The sequence below is a fragment of the Pseudorasbora parva genome, chromosome 21 (genome assembly GCF_024679245.1).
Source record: "Pseudorasbora parva isolate DD20220531a chromosome 21, ASM2467924v1, whole genome shotgun sequence".
NCBI classification, from domain to species: Eukaryota; Metazoa; Chordata; class Actinopteri; order Cypriniformes; family Gobionidae; genus Pseudorasbora; species Pseudorasbora parva.
Window position 1 is genome coordinate 32,099,826 of NC_090192.1, and position 26,098 is coordinate 32,125,923.

Consider the following 26,098-nt stretch of genomic DNA (forward strand, 5'->3'; position numbering starts at 1 on the left):
CTTACTGCAACAGACAAATACATTGAATTAATCGTGCTGCAACATACCTCATGCTGCTTTCGCAAGTTATTAACGGTCTCTTCCTTCTTCAAAATAGCTGACTTTACTCTATTAAAGGAAGAGAAAACAATTTGAATTGTGGATGACACAAGGAACTTAACTCAAACATAAAACACCTCATCTGCAGGTTTAAAGCTAATCCTGTTGCATATCAAACAAGGAACTAAAGGAAAAATACAATTTGCCTCTGACCTCTGATGCACTTCTGCAAGCTCCTCTTCTTTCTCTCTGCTTACTCGCTCCACCTCTAAGCGGAGTCGCGCTTTGGCTTCCGAGACCTCCATCTTCATCCTCCTATTCTCTTCCTCTGTTTCTACAAGCCGCTCAGCAAACTCTTGTCTGATCACTTCTGCTAGGCTGCGGCGTTCGTCTGACAGCTTATCACGAGCCTGTAGCCATTCCATGAAAAGTGACAGACAAACCATTATATGTATTATATTATATGCATTATATATATATATATATATATATATATATATATATATATATATATATATATATATATATATATATAAGGATTATAGTTGACTGAAAACACAACACATACTGATATGCTTAGAATGGCAAATCTCCATTTAAACCCACGGCATTTCATATTTAAATAAATAAAGGCAGCGGCTATTTGCACTAAGTGTAAATAAAAACTAGTCTCTATTTACACCAAATGCATTATTCTATTTACACTTAGTGCAAATAGCCGCTGTAAAAAAACATATTTTCTTAGCGTAGATGATATTCACACCAAGTGCAAATAGCTGTAAATTCTGTAGAAGTGAAAATAGTAATATTCTATTTACACCACATGAAAGCAGAGTTCTCTGGAATGCCCTATTATTTCTTTGTATTGGATAGAGGCGGTGAAGGTAATTAGGACAATATTTGGCTCAGAGCTCGAATTTAATTTCAGTTTTATATATTTAGAAAATCTACCAATGGGACTGAGAAAGATATTTGTTACAAATACTTTTAACAGCTAGCAAGAAAGCAATAACTAGGAAATGGCTAAGCAAAGATTCCCCGACAATTGATGAATGGATAGAAATAGTTAAGGAAATTTATGTTATGGAACATTTGGATTTTAAGAAATGCCTGAAAGAAATGTGAAGCATTCTGGGGAAAAAAATTATATTTTATCTAAATACAAATTGAGATGGATTTGCCTTTAATTTATTTATTTCATTTTTCCCCTTTTCTTTTTTTTTTCCTCTTCCGTTTTACATGATGTTGAGCACTTCTGTTAATCTACGATAAGTGTGCCTGATGTCCCTTGGTCTGTGTGTTTATCTTTTCTTCTTGTAAAAAAAAAAAAAAAAAAAGAAAGTATAAAAAAAGAAAGTAGCAGTTCTTTGCCATATAAATAGTAATTACATGTATTTTATCATTTATTTTGACAGATGCATACTATTTGGACCTCAGTATTGTTGTACATTACTGGATGCAAAAATAACCGTATAAATTATTAATTTTAATTAAATTATTAAATGAAATGCTGCCTTAAAGGGACAATAAAAGCCTTGCTTACACCGATCCCTAACCCTACCCAATGCTTTTATTGCTTTTAAATGCATTTATTATTATTAAACATTTTGTTTGGCACTTTTTCACATTTAGACCATTTTCTTAATTTTTATTGAAAATAAATGCTTTCCGATGTGATTTTTGATGAGAAAAGAGAGAGGAGCAAGCTTGGCAAAGGCAGTGTTGCAGTGTTGATCGAGACAAAACAGAGATCTATTAGCCATGCATATGCTTTACTGATTGTGCCACTGAGGCCACTGGCCTATGGGCAGTTTTTTAAAATCTTGCTCGTCACAGCCAGGCATTGTTAAGCGGCGCTAGTGTGAAAAGCACTTGCCAACAAGGCACGATATTTTTTTTTATGTAAATAGACACTCCAATAAATAAATATGCAAATAAAACAGTTTAAAAAGTCTTAAAATAAGCTTGATTTATTTAATGAAATTATACAAATTTGGGACATTTTTTAAAAAGTTTGGTGACATTCTCAGCTGTAGTGAAAGAGTGAAGCAACTGGTCTTGTGTTGTCATGTGCTAACTCTGATCCCGGACATCTTATCTAACCACAATTGGTAATCTATTTGTTTCACACACTGCCACAGTTAGGTGTAACATTAAACAGAAAGGGTCAAAAGTTATCCTGTTTGTCATGCTTTTAGAGAAACAAGTAGCAAAGCATTTTACCTGGATGACTCACTGAGTCAGTCTGAGCACTTCCTGACTTACTGAACCGCAAGTCGTTATTTGTACAAAATAACAAATTTGTTAAAGTGTTGTGTGTATTTAGAGCTTATGAGACTTTTGGTGCGCACCCAGGTTCATTTGATGTCAGACATCGGTTCATTTGGATGGTGTAAATGCTGTTTTCCTGACTTAAGAAACTCCCAAGTCTGTATCAAAAGGGTGGTGTCTGGTACGGTTCCTGTGAACACCTGTAGGGTTTGCTGCAACTGTGTTTGTTCTCACTCATTTTTCAGACAAGCATGGTGGACGCAGTGCACACCATCTCACTTTAGCAGAAATGGCCTTGCCCATTCCATTAGAACATTTATTGCAGTATATTGGCAGGAGATAGACACATAAGTGCTATTATGCGTTCTTTACAAACAAAACCAAATGTTAAAAAAACTAAATATAAAAGTGAAGTAAGCAACGCTATGCCTTTTGCCGCCTTCTCCTGCGTCATCGTCACCATGCAACGGGGTAAAGCTGCTTTGATGATGCAAGCATACTGCGGCTCAGACGCAAATAATACGTGACCACAATCCAGCGGAACAATCAAATTCAGACCAATCAATCGAACAGTTTGAAAGCACCCTTAAATCTGTCTAATTATGTAATAAGTACTGACTGTTATTGTTGTTTAGTATATAGTTAGGACCAATTGTTGTTAATAGAATCATTATGTGGAAATGGAATCCTTACGATTCCCAACTCCACCAAGAAATCTACCATGGAGTATGTAGATTTATAAGTCACCTTTTAACTATAACGAGCATGGACAAACAAAGCAGTGTGCCTGTGATGACGGTTACCTGGGTGAGGTCGTTTATCTCTTGCTCTCGTTGTCGTAACAGCGACTGCAGTCGGAGGAGCTCTGCCTCACTCTCACTGTGTTTCTCTCTCATCTCTTGCTGTTTCTGCAGTGCCTCCCGCTCTGAGCGCTCCAGATCTCTGATCTCGACCTCATATTTCTCTCTCACACGCTTTATCCTGCACACACCATACACATTTATACACAGGTCGTAAAAAACACAGTTCTTCTGCCATATGTTGAATGAATGGGCTTCAGTGACTTAAATGTAAATGACCATATATCCTAAATAAAAACTATATTTTTGAAAGAAGTTTCTTTTGCTCATCAAGCCTGCATTTATTTGTTCAAAAATACAGAAACATTTTTATATTGTGATATATTATCGCAATTTAAAATATTTGGTTTTCAATTTATTATACTTTAAATGATCATTTTTTTCTGTGATGCAAAGCTGAATTTTCAGGATCGTTACTCCAGTCTTCAGTCTCACATGATCCTTCAGAAAATCATTCTATTATTCTGATTTATTATGAGTGTTGGAAAACAGTTATGCTGCCTAATATATTTGATGAATAAAAGGTTCAAAAGAACTGCATTTATTCAAAATAAAAACATTGTCAAATAATATAAATCTCCTTTACTATCAATTTAACACATCCTTGCTGAATAAAATTATTGATTTATTTCAAAAAAAGAAAGGGGAAAAAAAAAGACTGACCCCAAATTACTGACCAGTAGTGTATAATGTTGTTACAAACAATTTCTATTTTTAAAAAATGTGCTTTTTTTTTTTTTTTTTTTTTTTTACTTTTTATTCATCAAAGTATTATAAAAAAGTATCACATTAAGCAGCAGAACTGTTTTCAACTTTGATAATGAATCATCATATTAGATGCAGGCTTGATGAGCAGAAGAAACTTCTTTCAAAAACATTACAAATAGTAATGTGTCTAAACTTTTGGCCTGTACGGTATGTATATATATATATATATATATATATATATATATATATATATATATATATATATATATATATATATATATATATATATATATATAGACCTGGCGCACGGATCCATTATACTGATAGACATTCATTTTCTTTCTCAACTGTTTACATTTATGTAAACATAACTGACAATGTTTAAGTGAATACTCACAGAGACCAGCGTTGACATTATTTTGAGTGTATTTGTTTAAGCGCATTAAGCAGCAAAAACAATCTTAAGGTGGCTTTATGTGCACACACTTTGGGTGTGAGCACAAGATCTGCAGGACTGAATAAAATTATGCGCAATCTCATGCCGGAATTCAAGCCCTGAGCAAATGAAACAAGTGAGTGAGGGCAGAAGGGTGTGTGTGTGAGCTCGCTGTCAGAGAGATCACAAGAGAGAGAGAAAGTGCAGCTAGTATCGAGTAGCTATACTGCGGAAAATGAGTATTGGAAGCGTTTCAGATATTTCAGAATTGATATGTATTGAAAAATCTATTTTTGACAACACTACATTGGACTTAGTTTATTATTCCAGATACCTTTTTAAAAGACATTAAAAAATACATACATTATATATAATATGTAACCAGCCAAAGTGATTAGTAGGAATGGCTATCAAGTACTATAATCATTTTATTATGTATTTTTGTATCGTTTGTTTAGAATTTTAACTTTGAACAGTATGGTTCTACTGGTCTACCGGAAAACTGAAATTTGTACCACATACAAGTCTTACCTAGCCTGGATGCCAGCCGAACTTAGCCCTGCCAACAAATTTTTAGGTCGGGCAGTTTGGTCTGGCCTCGCTCCATAGAGGAGTAATTATCTCCGAACAGAAACTGTTCAGACCAATGAAATCATCAGGGCGGGCTTTAGACGATGACGGACAGATGATCAACAGTAACGTAATCATGCACGTCATCAAAGGGGCTTGGATTATATTTGTTCAAATCCTGAACGGAGAGCTTGTTTGTATATGCATTCACCTTCATAATTTCTCTCAAAGATGATGATCATGTTGGGCAAGTACTCTGTGTATCAATAAATTCTTTTATTTTTTTACAACACGGGAAAAGATCGTTTATTCCAGCACACGTGCAGACAGGGTTGTCAAGTTTTTAAAACAAAACCCGCCAACTACTAGCCCTAAACAATAGCTTCTCGGGGGGTTTCCGAAAAAAAAAAAAGGTGTTTGGGGGGTAAAATGTGTTATTTTGGCAAGGTTGCCTGCTAAAATTCGCACTCATGGGTCTATATATCACACAACAGTCGCTTCAACCCGCAGACATAGAAAACAACCCGCGAAAAAAAAAAAAAACGTGGACTTGGCAACACAGTGCAGTTGAGCTCTGTTGACGTCGCTTCGTTGCTCTGATTGGTTGTAGCTCTATCCAATTGAGGTCTTTCCTGGTTCGGTTGAAACACGCCTCATAATCACAGCCCAATGGAGCAGTTTCAGACTCATATTCTGACTAGAATTGAGTATGACCACGTCAGGCTAAGTCTTACCACCAGTGGAAATTAACTAATGAAAAACTGTAAGAGTAAATTAATATGTAAGGTCCTGTGCTATTCAGCTTTCCGCATGCACGCACACATTCACATAAACAGGAAAGGGAAACACACCGGTTCTCAGCTGCTCTCTCACACTCCTCTCTTGCCCCTCTGGTCTCCTCCTCTAGTCTCTGAATGGCCAGCTCAATCTCTTTGTCTCTCCCTCGACGCACTTCCTCTTTAAGCTCCCTCTCTCTGCTCAGCAGCCATGCTTCCTGTGAAAGGAAACACTGTGTTTTGAGCTGACCTTAGAGACTTTTTAACATTACACACACTTGCACTTCTAAACCATTTAAACCTTCCTTGATTATGACATTTGTTGGTATCAGGGGTGGGTAAAAACACTAAACCCGAGAACGGATGTGCGGGTCCGACGGTTAAGTAGAGAGGTTCAGATAAAGGGGTTTGAAGGACCAACTATCAGTATTTAACCTGACAAAAAAATATTTATTCAGTGTTGTCCTGTCCACATTATATTTCACCTGCAGCAGCATTGTGAACTTTTGTAATGACACGTGTGGCCATTAAGTTTTAAGTGCATCATTATATTTAAACTGCAAACACGAGGAGAGTCTCTGCATTAAAGACCTAAAAATGGCTAATCAACGTGTGGCTACATTTCTCACCGATATGGTAGGAAATTAAACTGAATGTGGAGGATTTGAACTGTGTCGAATCAGACCATGATTGACAAGGCAGTAAAATGGTGACGGCATTTACGTAACTAAGCAGTCCGTTAAAGATGGCGAAGTAGTATGTCCCGAAGCTTGCATACTTTTCTGCTACACACTCAAAAGTATGTACTTTGTCTTCACAAAAAGAGTACATACGTTTAGGACGTAGTATAAGTAGGCGAATTGGGCCGCAGCATGTGAGACCATTTAAAGGCCTTTGCAGGTGTTTTGAGTTAATTAACTGATCAGAGTGTGGCACTAGGTGACTACAATATTGAAAATTTTCACACTATGCTAATTTTCTGAGATACTAAATTTGGGATTTTCATAAGTTGTCAGTTATAATCATCAAAATTAAAATAAATAAACATTTGAATTTGAAATATATCAGTCTGTGTGTAATGAATGAATATAATATACAAGTTTCACTTTTTGAATGGAATTAGTAAAACAATTTTTGATGATATTCTAGTTATATGACCAGCACCTGTACATTTGACACAAATTCTAAACATATGCATACACACATACAATTGCTTCTTACTCTGTAAGCATGTCAAATAAGTGTAGTACAAGATAAAATATATAAACTCATTCCAAAACTCACATAAACAACATACCTCTTTTTTCATATAATTTTCTTCCCACGTCTGTTTCTCAATTTCGAGTCTTTCCTTCAGGGCCTTAACTTCAACCTAATGAAAAATGTAGACAAACACAATTAAAAGAACCAAAAGAATGAGACCTGACATTTCTATATTGCCACAAAAGGTGTTTTCTTGTGACATCTGCAAACATTGCCCCACAAAACACAAATTTACACGTCTAAACAGACAGGTAATTTGAGTTCTGGTCTAAAAAAAAAGCCTTGGGCAAAAAAACAAACTAGGTTAGGAATGATGTACAGAGGGCAGGTGATTAAATATTATGCTCTTTTCAAATATAAGCTTTTTTTGGAAATAAGTGCCTAAATGAGTCATCTCTATGAGGTCCAAATGGGATTTACAAAACGCTTATCCATTACAGATCGGACAGTACACACTTTATTTGGAACACTTATTTCTCAAAATCACAAACTGTACAATTTTTTTTATTATTTACATACATACATACATACACACATACATACATACATGCATACATATACATAGTTTTGTGTTATATAGTGTTATTACTGTCTTACTGAAATACTTCTGCAAATCAGCTGTCACAAAACATGTGATTGGTTGCATTATAATTTTTGAAAGTAATGCACAGTGAGATGGGAGAGTTCACCCCCAAAATAAGAGTTCTATTATAACGGACTTAACCTCAAATAATAATAATAATTAATTACATTTATATGCTGTAATAAGTTTTACATATAGAAGGGGGAATCTCCTCAGCCACCACCACTGTGCAGCATCCACCTGGATGATGCGACGGCAGCCATATTGCACCAGAACACTCACCACACACCAGCTGATTGGTGGAGATGAGACAGAGTGATTAGGCCAATAATTATATGGGAATTATTAGGAGGCCATGATGGACAGGGGCCAATGGGCAAATTTGGTCAGGATACCGGGGTTACACCCCTACACTTTATCGAAGGACATCCTGGGATTTTTAATGACCACAGAGAGTTGGGACCTCGGTTTAACATCTCATCCGAAGGACAGAAACCAAACATGTATGATTTTCTTTCTTGTGTGGAAATCACATATAAACAACAACAAAAAAGATCTGGTAGAATGTCAAAATTGCTCTTTTCTATTCAATGAAAGTGAATGATGACAACACCTACCAACTTTCATTGTATTGCAAAAAAAATGGCTAAACATCTTTTGTGTTTGATGCAAGAAAGAAGAGGCAGAGTAAAATGATGGAAAAATGCTTAACTTGAATTCATAACTGTTTGTGTAGACTAATATGACTAGATGTAAGGGTGTTACCTGGTGACGTCTCTCCTGCTCATCTCTACTTTTCTCGAGTTCTTCTCTCAATGCTCTTCCTGCCAAAGAGCTGTTGTCTTCCAACTGCTTTCTTAAGTCTTCCAGCTCAGAATGTTGCCTATATCATACCCAAACACATTCACATTTAGTTTAAACCTAACTTGAATGTATCATCTGTCCCTCTATTTTGGACAGTAACTGTAAAAAACAACAACAAAAACACACCTTACTCAAAACCTTTATTTATAATGCATAATAAAGGTTTAATGTCTCATAATTTATTGTAACCAAAGTTAAAATGCATTTTTTTATTTGTATATCCCTTGTTGTATCTGAAATACATGAGTTTAATGCTTTATACTTTATTACGGTGTGTTCAGTGATTAGACAAGAATTATAATGTTTTATAACTGTGGTTACAGTTATTCATAAGATTTTTAAAAACTTTTTATGTAATACATCTTATAGTTCTTGCTCCCTTGGATTTTTTCCTTGTTTAAAGCATTACTCCGGAAAAAAAACAACAAGATTCAAAAAGCATTCTCTGAAAATGTAGATATTTAAGATTTTATTTAATAGGATATTTGTACTTGAAAATTGGACAAAAATAAACCATTATGAACAAGGAAAAGTGTTGAAGTTTCATAGTGTACTTCTAACAAATCCTAGCTAGCAACATTTGGCACCCAATTGCTCAGTGGGCCTGGGGTGTGGGGTCTGTTCTTCGTACATTGCTTAATACATCTGAGATGATTTGGAGGATGCCAGATCTTCTAATTGTGACAACTGATCTCTGGATCATTTGGTTCTTCAAACTAATTTGCTGATTTGATTAAAATATCTGGATTAAGTTGTCTGAGATCACTGCATGCTCGTGTTCATTGGAAAGGGCAGATATATTGATACTTGAAACCATGATGAGAAATGCAGCGATTTGCTGGCAGCAAGAGAGCCATGTAATGACATCATCATATTAAAAAAAGAACATCACACACCTGACCCAAAAACATGACAAATTTCTGGACCTTTATAAAGAAAGACCAAGGAAGGACCAAAACGACATGACATAGAGCACATTTAATTTATGTATTATAAATGTTATTTCATGATTTCTGGTATTTGTACAGGCTTTACATTTTTATTTAAATTTTGTAATTAGCAATTCATTTAATTTTAAATATAAATTGATTCATAAGGTCATTTCAATTTAATTTGTTAAGTGACAGCATTAATTACATTTTCCTAAAGGTCAAGAACATTTTTTTTAATGTTTTTACTAAGGGGCTGTTTACTGTTTTCAACTAAAAACTGAAAACTTTTTGACCGTGTATTTACACGAAAATGCCATTTTGGGGCCTGAAAACACAAACTTTATTTTATTTTTTTACCTTTTAACCCATGAATTAAAAAATTTAACCTTTTAACCCATCCATTTAACCTTTAAAAACGTTTCCGTTTTTGGTACATCATTGTCGTGTAGAGAGTACCCCAAGTTATTAGGCAATTATTCCCTCAAATAAATATCTCAATGATTAAAACTGGCTGTGTCTATATACATAATATTATTTTCTAATTAATTTTCAAGTTATTATTTTAAAGTATTCTTGTAAGAAAGTAGCAGCGACTGGGACAAACTTTAAGCCACTTTAAATCAGTCAAATCTTCAACACTAAAATCCAGATAATGGAGTAATCCACGTACGAAGAACTGACCCCAGGTCATGTGACCTTAAACAACCTTTAAACCTGACCTGGCTGCGAGCTGTGTGATTCGCTCTTTCTCCTCTGACACCTCCTTATACAGGCGCCTCTTCTGCTGCTGCAGGGCGTTCTCCTCTTCCTGCAGCTGTTTCTCAAACCTGACACAAAAACACACATTAATTTACTCAGTTGTGTTCTCATAATTCAATGACTTAGACTTCATCTTTGTTTGTATACACAATGATCTAAAGGAATGAATTTGGCTGTGCCACATAAGCGCACAGTACATTTAGTTCAAATCCCTGTTACTGTCTGGACATACTGTCCAAAATGAAAAACTGTGCAATGAACACCTAAGGAAAGCTCTGGCTTAATTTAGTGTTTGTGACCATTTTCTACTTATCTTGGCGACAGTAGCTGCAGACAGGCAAAGGTCTTAGGGATTTGTTTAAACCTTTTTTAGAAGGTTTACTGTCATTATCTAATATTGTGGGTATGTCTGTCCCATTATCTGATTTGAAAGTGAATTTGGGCACAAAATGCAGAGGATGAAAAAACACATCTGGGATTTCAGAAAGCAGGGTTAACTTAATATCCTATTAACCTTGATTAACCTAGATGTGTCACATATCTTTTTCTACAATAGGAATTAGATGAGAATAAAATGCACCAAATAGTAAAATAAAATAAAGATTGCTTTATGTTATAAATGTACTTTATAATAAATAAAAAAACATTTCTCACACACACACACACAACAAAGTGCCATACACTGTGTATTCTGACACGTTTCTATAAGGGCCAGCATTAACCAGCAGTAGCTCGTCTGTTTGATCTGACCACATGGGTAAGCCTTTGCTCCCCACGTGCATCAATGAGCCTTGGCCACCCATGACCCTTTCTCCGGTTCACCACTGTTCCTTCCCTGGACCACTTTTGATAGATACTGACCACTGCAGAATGGGAACACTCTACAAGAGCTGCAGTTTTGGAGATGCTCTTACCCAGTCGTCTAGCAATCACAATTTGGCCCAATAACAGGTACCGTGATGAAGAGATAATATTCACTTAACCTGTCAGTGGTCAATACCTGATAAATATATAAATTGCAAATCACGTGTATAAACATTTAATTATAATATAACAAACAACAATTAAATATTATGTCACACCCACTGTTGTGGAATGCCTCTGAAGTCAATTAACCAGCTAATCTTCTTATTCAATCGTAAATAGACCCAGGAATGTTGCATAACCTGCTTTCTAGAATAACCCTCTCTTTAAGTCATACACATACATACAAACACACGCATACTCATGCTGCTTTTTTTATCTGCTTATGAAGGTATGAACAGTCCACCGGTCTGACAGAAATCAGTTAGACAGTGAAAGATATGTCCAGGGGCCCGTTCTTCGTACCTTGCTTAATACATCCGAGATGATTTGACAGATCCCAGATCTTTTAATCCTGATAACTGATCTCTGGCTAATTTGGTTCTTCAAACAAATTTGCGGATGGGATTAATATATCTGGATTAAATCAACTGAGATTACTGCTCGTGCCTGTGTTCCCTGAAGAGGGCAGATGATCGATACTCGAAACTATGATCAGCAATGCAGCGATTGGCTGGCGTCAAGACAACATAATGACATCATTTAATTAAAAAAAGCCACCTGGCAAAAAACTTGTCAAAGAAGAAAAAACAAATTTCTGGACCTTTATATAGAAACAGACAAACAACCAAACTAACATAAAAGTTAGATAAATTAAATGTGCACTGTTTTCATGGCCATGATTCCCAATTATTTATATTCATGATTTTATAATATTTGTACACCCTTTACATTTTTGTAATTTCCTTTTTAATTCAATTTGAAGCAAATTTGTTATGTGACAATTTTAATTAAAGTTTCTTAACAGTCAAGATCATATGATCCGCATCTCTTGCACTGCATCAAGCCACTCCCATATTATCCGTCATCCTCACATTAATGAACGACAAAGATTAACTGCACAATGTGTGTAAACCTCCAATACTATAAAGTAATCATTCCAACACAATTCACACATAAATCTCTCAATCAAGTGACTGTCTCTATAGTATTATACACACATTTTACACAACAGTAAAATATTATTTTCAAATAAACTTTTATATTTATTATTATTTTAAATTAGTATTGCCCCTGGTTGAGTAATGAACTCTTGTAATAAAGTAGCAGTGGCTCGGACAGATTTTAAGTATCACCTCAAGATGCAATCTAATCCTGTTTACATGAAATAAGCCTGCTCCCGAGCAGGTTTAAGTTAACGGACCTGTTTCTATGACAGCAAGTCCAGGATGAGCTTCGAAGAACCAAACAATCCGAGATCAAGCCAAATCGTCAACAATCAAATCCAGCTAACTGAGTTAGCGACATACGAAGAACAGGCCCCAGGACTGAACAGAAGAAATCATGGGATGTGGGAGGAAAATTATAACTTATCATAAACATACTTAATAAAGCCAAACACAAAACAATAATTAAGGCCTTCTTGATTATACCAACTTATAAACAACAGCCTCTGTTCCTTACTTACGTACAAGAGTATGTACAAAACTATAAACACACACACACACACAAATCTAAGAAACAGTTGTTATAAAAAGTTGTTATAACTGATGACAAAAAGACAAAGCTAGAGCGCAATGTTCTCGACGAATTCAGATTCAAATCATTGATACGGTACTCTATACAGTATTGTTCAAAATAATAGCAGTACAATGTGACTAACCAGAATAATCAAGGTTTTTCGTATATTTTTTTATTGCTACGTGGCAAACAAGTTACCAGTAGGTTCAGTAGATTCTCAGAAAACAAACAAGACCCAGCATTCATGATATGCACGCTCTTAAGGCTGTGCAATTGGGCAATTAGTTGAATTAGTTGAAAGGGGTGTGTTCAAAAAAATAGCAGTGTGGCATTCAATCACTGAGGTCATCAATTTTGTGAAGAAACAGGTGTGAATCAGGTGGCCCCTATTTAAGGATGAAGCCAACACTTGTTGAACATGCATTTGAAAACTGAGGAAAATGGGTCGTTCAAGACATTGTTCAGAAGAACAGCGTACTTTGATTAAAAAGTTGATTAGAGAGGGGAAAACCTATAAAGAGGTGCAAAAAATGATAGGCTGTTCAGCTAAAATGATCTCCAATGCCTTAAAATGGAGAGCAAAACCAGAGAGACGTGGAAGAAAACGGAAGACAACCATCAAAATGGATAGAAGAATAACCAGAATGGCAAAGGCTCAGCCAATGATCACCTCCAGGATGATCAAAGACAGTCTGGAGTTACCTGTAAGTACTGTGACAGTTAGAAGACGTCTGTGTGAAGCTAATCTATTTTCAAGAATCCCCCGCAAAGTCCCTCTGTTAAAAAAAGGCATGTGCAGAAGAGGTTACAATTTGCCAAAGAACACATCAACTGGCCTAAAGAGAAATGGAGGAACATTTTGTGGACTGATGAGAGTAAAATTGTTCTTTTTGGGTCCAAGGGCCACAGGCAGTTTGTGAGACGACCCCCAAACTCTGAATTCAAGCCACAGTACACAGTGAAGACAGTGAAGCATGGAGGTGCAAGCATCATGATATGGGCATGTTTCTCCTACTATGGTGTTGGGCCTATTTATCGCATACCAGGGATCATGGATCAGTTTGCATATGTTAAAATACTTGAAGAGGTCATGTTGCCCTATGCTGAAGAGGACATGCCCTTGAAATGGTTGTTTCAACAAGACAATGACCCAAAACACACTAGTAAACGGGCAAAGTCTTGGTTCCAAACCAACAAAATTAATGTTATGGAGTGGCCAGCCCAATCTCCAGACCTTAATCCAATTGAGAACTTGTGGGGTGATATCAAAAATGCTGTTTCTGAAGCAAAACCAAGAAATGTGAATGAATTGTGGAATGTTGTTAAAGAATCATGGAGTGGAATAACAGCTGAGAGGTGCCACAAGTTGGTTGACTTCATGCCACACAGATGTCAAGCAGTTTTAAAAAACTGTGGTCATACAACTAAATATTAGTTTAGTGATTCACAGGATTGCTAAATCCCAGAAAAAAAAATGTTTGTACAAAATAGTTTTGAGTTTGTACAGTCAAAGTTAGACACTGCTATTTTTTTGAACACACCCCTTTCAACTAATTGCACAGCCTTAAGAGCGTGCATATCATGAATGCTGGGTCTTGTTTGTTTTCTGAGAATCTACTGAACCTACTGGTAACTTGTTTGCCACGTAGCAATAAAAAATGTACTAAAAACCTTGATTATTCTGGTTAGTCACATTGTACTTCTATTATTTTGAACAATACTGTACCTTTATCATGAATTGCCAATTTGGAATTCTGGATGTAAATACAGGCAAGAAAATGTACAGTGAATGACTACTTACAACACTGTTCAAAACTTATATTTCTTTAGGTGGAGGTCAAGTTTGTGGATGTCCACTTTTTAATGAAATTATTTTTTTAAATTGAAAAATTATTTCACAACATTAATGTTTTACATTTTTTTTTTTATCAAATAAATGAAGCCTGGCTGATCTTACCAACCCCAAACTTTTAAAGGCTATTCAAAATTGTATTGTCTGATCTTTACACAAAGCGATCATGTGGCTTCAGCATCAACAGGGACAAGTTTATGGTGCTTTTATTGTATTTTTATATCTTTTATGGAGCTTGATAGATGTGTTACAAACTGTTGTAAGGAAAGGGCTGCATGAGGACTGTCTCACAGAAGTTTATGTGTAAAAATTTTTTTTCAACTTTGTAGTAAATAATGGTTCACAGATTAACATCAAAGGTTATAGGTTATTTAAAAAAGAAGAAGAGAAGACCTTCGATTGGTCCTACTTCAACATCCTTTTTCAACAGGAAATATATCAACACAGGAAAGTAAACTACAATTTCATAGTACAGCAGGGTTAGTCTGAAATAATTATAATTAGCTTTATACAAAAACAGAAGACTCTAAAGTCTTTATTCTTATAGCCATGTGTGTGCGTGTGTTCAAAAGCTGTATTTAGCTTTGAGCTCATGTCTAGCCAGTTTCCTCTGTCACGCTTTCCAGGCCTCACTTTTTTTTAGAGTTTGAGTGCGTTTTCAAACATCTGTGAACACATCATCTTGGCTACCCATCTTTGTCACTGGTTTGATCCCTTATAAACAGATGTGCTCTGGACACATGTGAGAGTGTGTACCTTTGCTTAGCCAGTTCTCTCTCTCTCTGGCACTGTTCATCTCGTTCTCGCTCCAACTGCTGCCGTAACTCCTCGCTCTGCCTGACATAGCGTTGAGCTGCCCTCTCATCTGCCTGAAGCAGCTCTGCCTCGTGAAGAACTCTCAGTTTCTTCAGCTCCTGCTTGTGTTTGGAGATCAGCTTTTGAATCTCTGGCTCCAGACCTGGAACAAATATGTACCTAAATAATATATATACCACCATACTGAATATATTCAAAATAAAACAAGTGTCAGAAAAATGATACAGTATGTGGTTGGACTTGATATGCTCTCATTATTACAGTAAGCCAGTTTGTTCAGTCTTTAAATTGAGGTTACGCAATTTGACAATGCCACATAGGACGTAAATACACTTTTCACAGGTGTGGCATCTATCAGTCATTTTATTCATGTCTTTAAGGTAGGGATGGAAATTAACTTTTTTGCCCACCAGACAAAAATTCCTGGTATTTTATGGCTTCCAGTTTTAGGTTGTAGGTCCCAACAATAAAACTATTCGTTTTAGCTTCTTCAGAAGAGTGTTGACGACATACCGAGCAGAACAATGTCAGTAGGAATGCATCAAAATCAAAATTATTGGCTGAAACCAAAAAATGCAAACAAAAAACGAAACACTGAACGAAATGAAGTCAATTATTAGTAGCATTGCATTTACGGCTAATGCTATGACTGTGTAACTTGAATAAAAATCATGGCATTGCAATTGCATAAATTAATTATTAAAGTTTCAAATAATAAATCAATTACAAATTATGCAAATATTTATTTAGCACATTGCAACAATGCACAGTATAAAATAAAATTAAAACCAAAATGTTTAACTTGACCTCACTCATGTGTACATTAAATAATAATGTACAGGCCTACAAAAAGGTACAGAAACTGAATAATGTAATCAAATGTAAATTAACTGCATATTTAACTGTTTAAATTGAATAGTAATCATTATTTAACTTACAAAAGCTATTCAATCAAGAGCAGTGAGTGATGTCCTTATCTTTTGTTTGACATTACACAAAGCAGTAAAGGCTACTGCCCCTTTAAGACCTAATGTAGGGATATGCGTCGTCTTTCTTGACTGTATACAGTTCACTTAAGCAATATATAGACAGGATGTCTGCTAGGATACTTAACAAGATGGACATGTTGACATACTTCTTGTTTGTTTGTCCGTTCAAGCACAAGACTTGAAAGAGAACTCAATATTTGCACGCTGTGAGACGTGTGTGCACTTTCGGATGAGTGTACAGAGACAGCAGTGCACGTGACTTCTCATTCGTGTCTTCTGGTTTTACACCCTGGTGACTGGCAGCACTCGCATGTATTGAAAAAAAAAAGTTTACAAAGAGGCGAAACAGTATGCTATTTTTATTTACCCGCCACGGTGGCCGGTAGGTGAAGCGGCTATGCCACCGCTTTTGGCTGGTGGCAGTGCTAATTTCCATCCCTGCTTTAGGGTACAGAGACAAATCATAAACCTGTGACACATTTTGGCAGAAACATGCAGACTAGAATGAAATGGATACTGTTGAAGGATGTGGTCATGTGGCACTGGTACAGACAGACACTTGTTGTTGAACTCTGCTGACCTTTTACAGTGATCTCCTTGATCTTTTTAGTCTTCTCATCGATCCATTTCTCACGGCGGATCTTTTCTGTGGCACTCATTAACTCTTTTAGCTTCTTAATCTCCTGTGTGGAGGAACCGAAGGATAGAAGGATGATTAAACACATCACCAGCACTAGAATGACTACAAATGAATAGGAAACACTGCTACATCTTGAGACAGGCTCTTTTAAAATAACTATTTTTTTCTCGACACAGCACATTAAAAACATAACACTGAGCGATTAACTCCTGGCAAGCCAGTCATGTCAAAAGTAAAATAGTCTGCAAGCTTATTACGATAGCTACAGTAATTTGCAGGCAGCAAAAAAGATGGGCTTTGAAGTGTTTTTCATTTATCCAGTCCTCAGCAATACTCGATTTTTAATCAGATAACACCAAAGCCTGTCAACTTGTTACCTTTTAAAAAAGAAAAAACACGATTTGCACTTCCTAACTTTTCTTAAGTAGAATATTTTTCTAAATCCAGCCCAGGTTTTATTTGAAACTGTGAATTTTATGTAAATGTTTTAAATTTAATGTATTCTTGCTAAATAATAGTTTTCATTAAAAAAAAATTCTTACTGACCACAAACTTTTGAACAGTGGTGTAGATCTAAACATATATTGTCATACACAGAAAAACCTGACATCCATTTTAGCCCTCCTTGGTGCATTTATAAAGGTTCATGAGAGAAGTATTGATGACTGATTTGTTTGTCTTCTTTTGTGGTCCATGCGGGGAAAAAAATAAACTTGTCCAGGTTTGGAACAGCATGACAGTCGGTGAGTAATTGCTAATGCAGAATAGTCATTTATTAAATGGGAACTAAAATTATATCTATGGGGATGTTCTCATTTACTGTGCTTCATCTAAAAAGAAACTAAATACTGGTAAGTGAAGTCACTAAATAGGTTTATGTATCAAATTCAACCATCAGCTGTTTGCATAAACTGCTTAAACTAATCTAAATGTTCTCTTCAAGAGGAGTTATAACTTCATAAAGTCATTTAGATTAGCCTAATTTGAATCCGATTTAAATTAGAAAGATTACCCCTTAACTAACTGCTAGTTGGTCAAACTATTTCTCAGACACAGTCTTAAGATAATGGCTGTTTTTTATACAACTGGCCCCTCATGTTACAGTTGTTATACTGTTATAATTTGTTCTGTGCATCTTTCCATGTTGTTGAGGATTGACTAGCGCAAATAATGGAACAGAATAATGAATAATGGAACATGAGAATAAAAGTAATACACTTCTGGAATTAATTCAGGCAGAATCGTTAAATGTACAGACGACATTAAATCTTATTTTATTGTTTTTTTTCCCTTCTGTTTGGCTTGTTCTGTATTTTGTTTCCAGGTTGAATGCAAATCAATATAGCGAGTGCCAAAGCAATGGGAACGGCAAAATACACTGATGAAATGTTCAGCATTGTTACATTTTAAATGATGATGTCACAGAATACAGAACTGAAACAAGGTCTTATTCTGTAAATATCTGACCATTTATATTTAGCCACTTGCACTGTGCAGTGATGCGTTATTACAACAGCAAAGCAGCTCAAATGTAGCCTTTTTTTAATGCAAAATCAAAGACTGAAAAATAACCTTTTTTTTTTGCTGCCTTACAAGAACAACTGGTTCCTTGAAATGTAAAAACAAAAAAGCAAGCAAGGTTAATGGCTTGAAGCAAAGTGAAGCTGTCTGCAAGTCAGCATTGAGAGAAGAATAAAAGAATGGAAAATGACAGAACAATGGAGTGATGGGGGGGTTAAAAAAGAAAGAGTTACCTCGCACATGGGACCCAGAATTTGCCACACCTACAAGCAGACGGAAGGACAGAAAGAGAGAAATGCACAAAAAAAATGCAGAAAGAGAAACAGTTAGCAGTGGCAAAAGCAACGCAGCAAGCGAACATGCAGTTGATGGTGTGAATAAGTTGTTACAAACATAATCAAGACTGTTTTAAGTAATACAGCTATACCATACAGCAGCAGAGGAAACCACAACCCCCTGTGAAAGTAGGAAATGTAGAAACCAGCACACTTGTTTATTATTATTATTATTATTATTTTATTTTTTTAGAAACCAGCACACTTATGACTGAGCCACTCCCAAGATCGACAAAAAAACAGACATTTTAAGATCGATTGCCCCCTTGTGGCCAAAGTTGATGCAAACCCTGCGCAGACCCTGAGGCACCTCCTCTGCAGCAGGTCCATGATAGGATCCCTGCACCAAAATCTCAAGACATTTATTAAAACTCGACTCACCAGCTCATGTTGCTCCTGCATCTGAGCGATCTTCTTGGTGTACTTCTGGTCCACCTGCTTGAGTTCTCCTACTACTTCCTCACACTTTTCACTCAGGGCCTTTTTATCGTCAATCAGCTGAGAGTAAGAGACATTAATACAGAATTAATAACACCTCATCTAGCAGTAATACTAAAATGTCACAATAGGTCACGTTAATTGATTTTATTTGATTAAAAATACAGTGATATTATATAAAACAGAAATATTACAATTTAAAATCAACTATTTTTTTTTAACACATTTTAAAATCTTTCCTGTAACATGATCCTTCACAAATCATTATAATATGCTGATTTGCTGTTTAAGAAACATTTCTTATTATTATCAATGTGGAACAGTTGTGTGCTTAATATTTTTGTGGAAACTGGTGCTTTTTTCATAATTTTTTAATGGCTCTGATCTTGTCATGTGATTTCATAAAAAAAAAAAAAAAAAAAAGATCCTTATGACCATTAGTACATTTTGTAATTGCATAGAAATAGATTTTTTTAATAACCCATCAATATTTTTTAAAGGACTACATTTATGCAAAAATGTTCTGCATATCCACGCTATTTTAAAATCCCCCTGTAGTCCATCATTTTATTCCATAAAACTAATTTTTAAATCACCAAAATTACATATTTAAATGTTTTTTACTTGAAAACACTACACCTTTGCCTAATTTATTATATGCGGTTCTATGATTATGCAAATTAGGCCTGCCTTCACTCACTCAAGATCAGAGATTCACTCGCTGATGATCTGAATAGAATATACAGTATATAGAGACTATTTTCTTGTCTTTAAATGTCTGGTGTCACTATGCTTGAGATTAATACCTGGTCTATAAACGTCAAGTGCCTCTGTATCGTAGCTTCATACTGCTGTTTCTGTAACTGGAACGTATGATTGAGCTCTTTCTCTGTCTCCTTCACATGCCGGATCGTCAGCTCCCTCTGCTGGGCCTAAAGACACACATCATTCACATTTATAAATTAGCCTCAGGCAGCACTGTTCAGTCCATCTGTTGCATATTGCACATAAATATATGTAAATGTCATCTGCGGTTATGCAGAGAATTCTGAAACATACATATGATAATATATGTGTTTGTTTGTTTTTTTTACCAGCGCTGTTTGTAGCATATTGACGGTGCGTTTTTTCTCATCTAGCTCCAGTTTGAGTCTCATCATAGAGCCGGTGACCTCAGCAGCTGTGGCTGAGGCTTGTTCCACAACTGCTAGATCATCCTCTGACAACACCACCTACACACACACACACACACACACACACACACACACACACAATTCAGTGCTGATATAACATAAAACGTAACTTCATTTAGTTGGTTCAAATGTTTACCTCTCTATGTGATCCAGAGGTGACCGAGCGTGGTCTCTCCTGCTCGGACTTCTCCATCTCATCCAGGAAGCTCATAATGCTCTGCAGTTTGGCTTCTGAAAGAAGAGCGCCCCCATCTGGAAGGGCTGGAGTCTGACTCAGCTGCCTGTGCCGCTCCACGTTATCAGTCGTCAGGGAGTTGGAGTCTCCATCCTAAGAAGAAAATGTATGTGAAGGTTAGCCAGTCATAAAAAAGGTAATTTACACCACTTTTCAAAAGTTTGTGGTCAGTTTATTTAACAATATTACATTGTATTCATTAAGGATACATTAAATTGATCAGATGACAGTAAAGCCATTTATAGCCATTTAGATTTCAATTTCAATCAAATGCTGTCATTTTGAACTTTATATTCATCAAAGAATCCTTTAAACATGTATCACAGTTTCAAGAAAAATATTAATCGATTCCAACATCAATAAGAATAATATTAATACATGTTTTTGAGCAGCAAATCAGCATATTAGAATGATTTCTGAAGAATCATGTGATGCCGATATTTTTAATCAAATAAATTTAGCCTTGGTAAAAACATTAAAAACTAATTTTACCACCCCAAATGTTTGAACGGTAGAAGTGTATATATAGAAGTGAAGATAAGAAAGTGTCATTCACCTTGTCAATCCATGCATACTTGTCCTTCCTGTAGCTCTTGGGCTCTGACAGTCTCTCTGGCTCCTCTTCTAAAAGCTTCAGTGTATCTAGCAGATCATTCAGAGTGGTTTTTGATTGCGCTCTGCTCGATGGCGCCCCCTGCCGCTGGTCTTCCATACTCACAGACCTCTGGAGGATCTCCTTAGGGCATGAAGTGAATTGATGAGCAAACAACACTTTCATTTTTCTTCACAGCTGATGAAATAATGGCAAGTTTGTTGCAAGTGGTTACCTGAGAACGCTGAGATCCTCTGCTCAAAGAACCAGCAGGTGACGTGGCCCTCAAACTCATCATATCACCCAGATCAGGCACCACATTTACATTAGAATCTGAAGAATAAATGGCAAACGTTATGACAACCTAAAATTGATTTATGTGACTAATGGGGTGACCTTTGTGACCCCATTATTTTTATGAAATATACTCAAAAAGTAAAAAAAATTCAGAATAGGGTACAGGAAATTGAGTTTGATCAGAGACCATGAGTAGTGCACACCTGTGTTCTTAGCCTTGATGTCAGTGGGAGAAGTGGGTGAACTCTTGGCAAGTTTTTTACGGCCCACTTTCCCAGCTTGTCTTAGTGTCTCTACCTCCTCCTCTGCGATCTGTTGTACCTCTGCTGCACGTTGGGCTCTTTTCTGCTGAAGCTCCTGTTTTGGACAATGCACAAATGATGCAATAATACGTCAGAAAACAATGACTTAGCCAACACAAATTACAATAGCAGTGCAAACTACACTGTACCTGTATGGCGGTAAGCCGAGCCAGACGAGCTTTCTCCTCCCTGATGCGTTTTCGATCATCTTCCTTCTTCTTCAGTGACTCAATGGTTTTTTCCTCCTCTGCTCTCTGCTCTCTCTCCTAGGAAACATACACAAAATGCAGACATCAAATAGACATCTCAGTGATGTACATGTGCTATCAGGTTTTTATTATAATATAATATCATTTTAATTCAAGGTATTATCCTCATTACCTTCTTTTTGGATGCAAGGATGCGTTTGATTGTACTCTCATTGGCTCGCTTTCTATTGGCATGGCGACGAAACCAACGCTGGATGATAATAGCAGCATGGTTCACCTGCTGAATATACCTGTAAAAAAAGTTTATAACCATTTAACCATGTATAAAAGGCAGTTTGAACAGTTAAATTATTAATAGGCCAATGAAACATTTGTACGAAGATGATGTGAGGGCTGGAAAACACTACTGACCTTTCGGCCTCCTCCTCAGTCACCTCTCGTCTGCGTGGCTGACCTGGGCTTCGGGGACTACGGGGGGCGTTGTTGTTGGAGCTCGATGACGCAGAAGAGAAATTCTTCTGAGACTTAGTAAGAGAACCACTCACATCTAGGGTCGAATCATCATTTACGGTGGCTTTGATTATGTTACTGTTAAAACAGAAAGGGAGAAAACTGTACAGTTTTGTTTTTACAGTGAATGTTTAAGCCTAGAAGCGGCATACTCAAGCAAAGAGCCTTTTTAAAAGGACTTCAGTCTAAGAATAGTTCACAAAGCTGTGCAATCATTCAACAGTCATAATGAACCTACTTGAAGGATGGTTTCTGATTGGAGCTCTTGGGAGTGAGGGGCTTCTCTGAGTGGTTGTTATGGAGGATGGTGGTCACTGAGTTACCCACAGCTGCTTTATTGCTCCTGAAAGTCACACAGACATCATAAATATTTAAAAACATTTTTGCATAATATAATAATTAATTATATTAATATACATGGGATGAGCCAAAACATTAGGACCAGTCACAGGTGAGGTGAATATTGATCATCTCCTAACAAAGCCACATATTAAGGTTTGGGTAGATAAGTTGGTTAGCAAACAATCGGTTCTCGTAATCAACATCTTGGGGGCAGGAGAAATAGGCAGGGATAAAGCGATCTGAGCGATTTTGACAAGAGCCAAATTGTTATGTCTCTGAGTATCTCTGAAACAACAATTGTTGCTCCCAGTCAGCAGTGGTGAGAATTTACCAACAGTGGTCCGAGGAGGGACAAATCACAAACCGGCGACAGGGTGCTTGGCGCTATGACTCATCAACAAAGGCTATCCCATCTAGTCCAAGCCAATAGAAGGTCTACTGTAGCATAAGTCACACACAATTTTAATGATGGTTATGGAGGGAATGTGTCACAACACACAGTGCATCACACTCTGCGGTGTATGGGGCTGCATAGCCACAGATCAGATGGCCTATGATGGCCCATGTCCACCATCAAAAGCATCTACAATGTGCACATGAACTGGGCCTTAGAGCAGCGCAAAAAGGTTGCCTGGTCAGATGAGTCCTGATTTCCTTTACATAACATTGGCAGCCATGTACATGTGCGCCATTTACCTGGGAAAGATGCACTGTAGGATGATGACAAGCCAGTGGGGGGAGTGTGACGCTCTGGACAATGTTCTCCTGAAAACCCCCGGGTCCGGCCATTCACTTTGACATGTGCCACCTACCTAAACTTTGTTGCAAAGCGGGTACAACCCTTCATGACAATGGTATTCCCTGGTGGAAGTGGCATCTTTCAGCAGGATAATGCACCCTGCCACACTGCACACGTTGTTCAGGATTGAGGAATATGATAAAAAAGCAGCGTGTTGTCCTGGCCTTCAAATTTTCTAGATCTCAATCTTTGTGAACATCTGTGGGATGTGCTGGACTCACAAGTTCGATCCACAGCGGCTCTACCTCGCAACTTGAAGGACCTGCAGCTAATGTTTGGTGCCAGATACCACATGACAACTTCAGGGGTGGAGTCAATGCCTCGGTGGGTCGGTGCTTTTTGGCAGCATGAGGAGGACCAACAGCATGTTAGGCAGATGGTCATAATGTTTTGACTCATCTGTGTATATTGAAAGTATTTTTGAAAGTCTCTTATGCTCAAGAAGGCTGCATTTATTTAATTAATAACAGGTTAAACTAGGGTGAATATAAAATGAATATAAAATGCTTTTTGCTTAGTGCGATTATGAAATAAAAATATATTTTTAATTAAATAAATATATGGCGCAGTATGCGTTTTTGTGAAGCGCAGCACTAAGATTAGCGCAGCTCAATCGGCTCAGTAAATGCTGCTCTAGCTCTGCAGGCACTAAGTTTGAATCACTTATGATGTGCATTTGAAAAGCAAAACATACCATTTTTTACCCAAACTCACTTCTTAACGTCATTCAAGTGTATTATAAAAAACTTCCATTTGGGATCTCAAATGAGTGGCTTTTTATCACAGAACGAGGCAGACAATATATTATTCTGTAGTATTCTATTCTGTAATTAATGCTATGTCAATTAGCACTGCATTAGAATTACACTTTATTCTTCCCGGATAAAGCATATATTGTCAGTTGTATTTATTGCATGTTTTAGTGTTTCTATCTTTTTTTTATTCAGCTACAGCGATAGCTGGATGCCTTTTTCCATATTAGGAATTAGGAACAATATGAAAAAAAAATTATACTTCTCTCTATAGAAATGTGAACTAAACATCACATGCACAATCCATGCACTTTTTTTCTCCAGTGTATATTTGGTTGAAATCCTAGCCCTCTTCTCCCTAGGGCATGATCATGCTTTGATTGACAAGCACAAAAAAGTATGAATCCATTGTCAGTGACACTGTTGTCATGGCAGCAAGAGAGTTTAAATGCTTACTATTAGGACTGTGTTTAAGCTGTAGGAGAAAATGGCCTCCCACCTGTTGTTGGCAGTGAAGTTGGCAGCCAGAGAGACACCAGATTCCCTCTTCTTCAGCCCTGTAGGAGAATCCATACTGCAGGTACTGTGAGAGCTGCTAGGCACAGGGAATACTCTTGGCTGATCATCCTGAAAGCAAGACAGACCACAACACTTTTAAGCTTACCATTTGTTAAATTACTTTCCTGGCATAACAATCAAAAAGGCCAGTTACCCGTACAAAATTTTTAATAAGATCTGACAATCGCAATGACATGATACATAATAAAGTAGAGGATGAGTTGGACAGTACCAGTATGTTCCAAGTGGTACGGTCTTTGGACGTCTTGGAGAGGCCGGCCAGTTTTCTACGTCCATCAGAGCTGCTGTTGAACAGAGCCAGGAAGTCTTCTGTGTGGCCTTCACTGCAATCAGATACAGAGAGAGAAAGACAAGGAAGGAAGGAAAGACAGAAAGGTCAGAGAATTACACACCAAACACATATATTATCTTATAGACACCAATGCTGAATGTATTTGAACAAAAGTACAGTTAAGAACAGTAATATTGTGAAATAGTCTCAGAATTTAAAAGAACTGTTTTCTATTTTAATAAATCTTAAAATGTAATTGCCATTACTCAAGTGTCACGTGATCCCTTCTGAAATCTAATATGCTGATCCGGGCCTGAAAAAATATTTCTTCTTTTTATGAATGTTGAAAACAGCTTAATATTTTTATGATACATTTTTTAGGATCCTTTGATGAATATAATGTTCAAAAGAATCTTTTGATCACACTTTTAATCAATTTTACTGCATCCTTGCTGAATAATAGTATTCATTTAATTCATACTGACCCCAAACTTTTAAACTGTAGTATACATGGTTTAAAACGTGTGTGTGTGTGTGTGTGTGTGTGTGTGTGTGTGTGTGTGTGTGTGTGTGTGTGTGTGTGTGTGTGTGTGTGTGTGTGTGTGTGTGTGTGTGTATCAAAAATAGAGGCAAATTTAGTGCATGACCTGAGATTCATCTCTAGTAAAACCAACCAGACTATTTAGGCTGAACATATCAGACGAGCATATAAAAAAAAAAAAAATCCTTTTTTTGGAGGTGTCAACAGCTGCACTGGGCTCCCAGCAGAGGAATGCTACAGCAGAGGCGGATTTTAAAGGGGCAGATGTCCATAAGCATAT

General features: G+C 36.7%; 1 protein-coding gene across 4 annotated transcripts in view; it reads right to left on the bottom strand.

Moving 5' to 3' along the window:
* cep131 (centrosomal protein 131) overlaps nucleotides 1-26,098 on the bottom strand; it is a 32,576-nt gene that overhangs the window by 3,514 nt on the left and 2,964 nt on the right. For 2 of the 4 annotated variants that reach the window (XR_010900322.1, XM_067430444.1), the window contains exons 4-26: nucleotides 25,218-25,329; nucleotides 24,927-25,054; nucleotides 22,773-22,877; nucleotides 22,436-22,612; nucleotides 22,197-22,314; nucleotides 21,965-22,081; nucleotides 21,717-21,870; nucleotides 21,452-21,549; nucleotides 21,181-21,360; nucleotides 20,526-20,717; nucleotides 20,291-20,428; nucleotides 20,003-20,128; nucleotides 19,140-19,256; nucleotides 18,657-18,686; nucleotides 16,843-16,945; nucleotides 15,214-15,415; nucleotides 10,022-10,129; nucleotides 8,272-8,389; nucleotides 6,958-7,032; nucleotides 5,736-5,878; nucleotides 3,114-3,291; nucleotides 253-449; nucleotides 48-108 (exon numbers count right to left, since the gene is read on the bottom strand). Coding sequence is in view for 3 of the 4 variants with exons in the window: in XM_067430444.1 (XP_067286545.1) it covers nucleotides 48-108; nucleotides 253-449; nucleotides 3,114-3,291; nucleotides 5,736-5,878; nucleotides 6,958-7,032; nucleotides 8,272-8,389; nucleotides 10,022-10,129; nucleotides 15,214-15,415; nucleotides 16,843-16,945; nucleotides 18,657-18,686; nucleotides 19,140-19,256; nucleotides 20,003-20,128; nucleotides 20,291-20,428; nucleotides 20,526-20,717; nucleotides 21,181-21,360; nucleotides 21,452-21,549; nucleotides 21,717-21,870; nucleotides 21,965-22,081; nucleotides 22,197-22,314; nucleotides 22,436-22,612; nucleotides 22,773-22,877; nucleotides 24,927-25,054; nucleotides 25,218-25,329 (2,977 nt within the window). In the remaining variant the exon portion in view is untranslated. The remainder of the gene's footprint in view (nucleotides 1-47; nucleotides 109-252; nucleotides 450-3,113; nucleotides 3,292-5,735; nucleotides 5,879-6,957; nucleotides 7,033-8,271; nucleotides 8,390-10,021; nucleotides 10,130-15,213; nucleotides 15,416-16,842; nucleotides 16,946-18,656; nucleotides 18,687-19,139; nucleotides 19,257-20,002; nucleotides 20,129-20,290; nucleotides 20,429-20,525; nucleotides 20,718-21,180; nucleotides 21,361-21,451; nucleotides 21,550-21,716; nucleotides 21,871-21,964; nucleotides 22,082-22,196; nucleotides 22,315-22,435; nucleotides 22,613-22,772; nucleotides 22,878-24,926; nucleotides 25,055-25,217; nucleotides 25,330-26,098) is intronic. The other 2 variants (XM_067430445.1, XM_067430446.1) reach the window with 2 other exon arrangements.